This window comes from Helobdella robusta (genome assembly GCF_000326865.2).
Source record: "Helobdella robusta unplaced genomic scaffold HELROscaffold_35, whole genome shotgun sequence".
Lineage (NCBI taxonomy): Eukaryota > Metazoa > Annelida > Clitellata > Rhynchobdellida > Glossiphoniidae > Helobdella > Helobdella robusta.
In genome coordinates, this window is record NW_008704704.1 from 1,766,626 (window position 1) to 1,771,252 (window position 4,627).

The window sequence follows — 4,627 nt, forward strand, 5'->3', positions numbered from 1 at the left end:
CCGGGGCCGAACTTCGGTGCATCCCTAGTTAAAAGCTTTAGTTAAAGGTAGAATCAGGAAGACCATAGTAGAGAGAGTTACAATAACTAATTCTAAATAAAATTAATAAAATTACAAATAAGAAAAAAATTGGATCGTCAAGAATAAGCAAAAGCTAAGTTCTAAGTAGATGAAGGTAAAAACTTTTAGCAGCACTATTAAACCGAGATATAAGAGACATGCTAGAACCAAAGATAAAGCCTAAATTACAAAACTCATGAGAAAAATCAAGAGTTTTAAAATCAGGTAAGATAATAGAATGAATAGTAATAGTGTGTTTTAATTTATTAAAACATAATAATCAAACATAGAAGGATTTAGTTTAAGATACATAGAGTCACACCAAGCAATAATAGAGATAAATTATGAAGAACACAATAGAAATTAGATAGAAAAGAATCCGAAACATTAAAAGAATGATCCAATGGTTTCAAGAGAATAGTATAATCAACAGTATCAAAAGCAAAAGAAAAGTCAAGAAAAAGATGACTAAGATTACTATTGTCAGTAGAGAGAAGGATCTCATTATGAATTTTTAGTAAAGATGGTTCAGCACTGTGAGAAGGTCTGTGATCAGATTGAGATGCAGGTAGCAAGGAGTTAGAGTTTAAATAAAAGGATAATTAAACTTTTTTTTTTAGAGATGAAAAAAATATTAGTAACAAATTTATAATTAGATAAAGAGGAAAGATCTAAAAAATGTTTGTATCATCAGAAAATAAAAGTGAGATAACGTTAGAAACCGTTATAATGTTAATGAAGAAAGAGTAAACAAAATCTATAAACTTGCAGGAGAAACAATTTTATATGATTAACACTAGACACCCCAGTGATATTAATTTTCTTGTCAAATTTTGGTAGTTACTGAAGGATATTACTTTTTAAAAACGTATGTGTGTGTGTGTGTGTGTGTGTGTGGTTGTGTGTGTGTGTGGTGCGTGGAAAAAAAAGAGAAAAAAATTTAACGTTTGAGGATCTCACTAAAATGTAGAAATAGACAGACTTGCTACTGAAAATGCGCAAAAATTTCAAAATAATTTCTAATTGAATGTTTCAATATTGTTACAAAAATTAATTTAATTATTGCAATTAATCTTACTATTAATGGTTTAATGGGCGGTTGAACTTCTTTGTTCTCTAATTTAACCCAATTTACCATTCGAAAAAAAAAATGCTCTTTGATTACAATTTCCTGAACTTCAGTCCCACAACCAAGTCTTGTCGCAGGGTTCTTTACTAATAGCTGCATAAATACATAACAGTTAATATTACAAATTTAAACTTTATTTTCAAAATTAATTTTTTAACGGCTTTAACTTCTAAATTTTGAACTGTTAATGAATCCTTATCAACTGGCTAGTTTTGAAAAACGTTAGCTTTGACGAAACATAAAAAGAATGATCCAATGAATCCGAATCATTTGTATCATCAGCAAATCAGCAAATAAAAAAGTGAGATAACGTTAGAAACCGTTATAATATTGTTAAAAAAAGAGTAAACAAAATCAGCAAGTCTACTTTGAAAATCACCCATGTACAGTACAACTACTAAATTTTTTATAGGGCAGGCATAGATTTTATAAAAAAAATTAATGTTTTTTGGCTTATTTTACATTTTTAGCAATTTTCCTATTACAACCAGTGTTTTTGGTTTTTTGCACAAAAATTGACCAATTGTTATTATTATCAAAGAGCTGAAACGGTTTCCAGTCAAAATTTATATATAGATTTTTTTTCAATTTAACTTTTAAACCCCAAATAAATTTTCCAGTCCTAAAACTCCATAACTTGGCTATGTTACTATTTATTTGAAAATCGACGGATTTACATTTTCTTTTAAATTTTTTATAATAAATGTTTGATTACCAAAATGTTAAATAAATCTGTTATAATGTTTTATAAAATATTATGCCTAAGTTTTTTCCACATGTATGTGTCATTTGTAAAAAAAAAATAAAATAAAGGATTTTGTGAATCTTTTGTCATCGGCTGGCAATAAATAAAGAATCAATTTTTGGTTGGCAACTTTATATTTATAACATCGTTGGCAATTTAATTTTTATAACAGCATTTTTTAAAGCGTTCTGTAAAAGGCTTTGATAAATGAATATTATTGTTATTATTAACCACTTCCGGTTTGCTCTAAAAATCTGCAGTTTTTTATTCTAAACACTCGTTATTTATTTAAACGATAAGAAAATCGTCAGAAGATAATTATTAAACTAATTTTCAATATATTACATTTTTTGTTGTTTTAAATTAATTATATAAGTAATAATTATATTTTATTTTGCAAATTAAATTTGATTTTATAATTTTTTCAAACGTTAATAACGATTCAACGCTATGCATAAGACATCGGATAAATGAAATTATCGTTAATTAATATTATTAATATTATTTTGGAAATCACTTATTACAGGGGTGGAATGCGATCCGCGAAACTATTTTATGCGGCCTGCGGGGCTTTGTTCGCCAAAAAAAAGGAGGTCGTCAGCCAGACATTACAGCCAAAAAAAAGCCACAAATCTTAAAAACGTTCTCCCCGGGTGGAAAAAATTAGCTATTTAAGTAGATATGCGGCCCTTCAAAGGTAAAATAGTTCTCAATGCGGCCCTCACAACAAAATGTTTGCCCCCCTTGACTTACTCCTTTCATAATGTTTATCGCTTCTTTGGACAGACTTTTTGGAAAACTGATGTTTTGTTCGACAATGTTGTAAGATAATTGCAATTCGTCGTAAGAGGAACCAAAAGGTGTCTGCGTTTTAGGGATAGGTTGTTTGTTACAGGTTGTTTGTTAATAATTTAATTTTTTCACAAAAATTAATCTTACTTCGCCTACAAGCATTTCATAAATGAAAACTCCAAATGCCCACCAATCTACAGACTTTCCATAAGGTTTACGCAAAATAATCTGTTCAATACAAAATTCTGAATAAGTCTTTTATTTATTATTATTATTAATATAAACCTCTGGTGCTAAAAAATCCGGTGTACCACAATACGTGGTTGTATTAACATTTGAAGTAATGTTTTCCTTACACATTCCAAAGTCTGTCAACTTTACATGGCCATCGCTATCGATCATTACATTGTCAAGTTTCAAGTCTCTAAAAGCAATTTTTATAATCTGATGTCCCAATTCAAAAATTTTCCAAATTTTATACAACGACGTAACCTGTAGATAATTCCATTTTCGTGCAAAAAAAATAAAGCTATCGCCACTTCGGCTGCATAAAAACTAAATTATTTTATTAGTTACAATAACAATTTTTACAAAAAATTTGTTTAATACAAACACAGCTATAGGCTCTTTAAAACTTTTTTCTTTCTGAATTCTGAAAGTCAAATCTCCTCCATTAACATATTCCATTACGTAAAATAATCGATCCTAAAATTCAAATTTGATTTTAAGAATTTTTATTGGTTTTTAAAGTGTTTCAAGTTATTATGTTATAAAAAATGTGGTTTAATAAAAACTAATTGCTCAGATTATATTACGAACATAAAAATGAACATTTATCAGACTTTTGTTTGAAAACAAGAGTGTAAATTGACTAAAAACGGCGGTTTGTTTTTAAGACTGAGGATACGTTTTTCAACAAAAACAGGTTCAATAGCATCTTGAACAACAGATTCTTTAGTCAAACATTTTATAGCATACAACTCTTTAGTTTGTTTTTCTTCTGCTAACATAACCTAAAATTACAAATTTTAACTTATTCCTTCTATTGTAATCAAAAAACTGTTGTTTATAAAACAAAATAACTTTGCCGAACGATCCTCTTCCCAAAACGCATAAAAAGTTGAAATCGTTCATACTATAAGATTTTCCAGAAGACTGTACGACTTCATAAACTGATTTATTGGTTTTTCTTAATTCTTTATTTAACCTTTTCTGATGTATTTTTATGCAAAATATTTAAAAATATGATGTAACAGTTTTATTAGACGAGATGACTAACCTCTACTTTTGCGTAATCTAGTTTATCAGTGCAAGGTATATTATAATATTCTCCTTCTTCTTGGCCTAAAAGTTTAAACCATCCGTCTACCTTTTCTTTGTTAATTTCTGATAAGCCAAATGACAATGACCCCATAAAATCATTTCTTGATACTCTATCCCAGTCCCAAACTTCAATGATTAATCGTCTTGAGTGATCTTCGTTTTTAACTTTTCTGTATGTCAATGCAAAAAAGTTGAAACTACCAAGGTTCAAAAATTGAAAAAAATAAACGAACATTTGAAATTTTTCTTTCCAAACTGGGTTGAGGCTGGCTTTGATGGTTTTTGTTTTAAATATTTTGTTTTTATATTTTTCAATGTCAGGCTTGAATTTTACGATGGCAAATGGATCGGCTAAACCACTTGCATCCATTGGTATAAGATTTTTGGCTCCTCTAACTAGTTTAAAAAAACATTTTTTCGTTTAATTTAATTTTTAGTTTATTGCATTATTAATAACTAACTTTCAATTGTTAACTTTCCAAAAAAAATATCCAAACTGAGATTTATTCGACCTCTTCTCTCCGTATGGTCAAGACCACAGAGTTGAGGAATATTTTTTTCGCATCTTTTATGAACAT

At 28.5% G+C, this 4,627-nt stretch overlaps 1 protein-coding gene across 1 annotated transcript; it reads right to left on the bottom strand.

Moving 5' to 3' along the window:
• Window positions 1-1,045: 1,045 nt before the first annotated feature.
• Window positions 1,046-3,860, bottom strand: HELRODRAFT_157371 (hypothetical protein; the record flags this gene model as incomplete). The annotated part of the gene is made up of 8 exons (XM_009023279.1): window positions 1,046-1,282; window positions 2,688-2,798; window positions 2,874-2,954; window positions 3,012-3,150; window positions 3,219-3,281; window positions 3,340-3,431; window positions 3,569-3,739; window positions 3,810-3,860. The coding sequence occupies 8 exons, from the start codon at window positions 3,858-3,860 to the stop codon at window positions 1,046-1,048; spliced, it is 945 nt and encodes a 314-aa protein (XP_009021527.1).
• Between the last annotated feature and the right edge of the window lie 767 nt (window positions 3,861-4,627).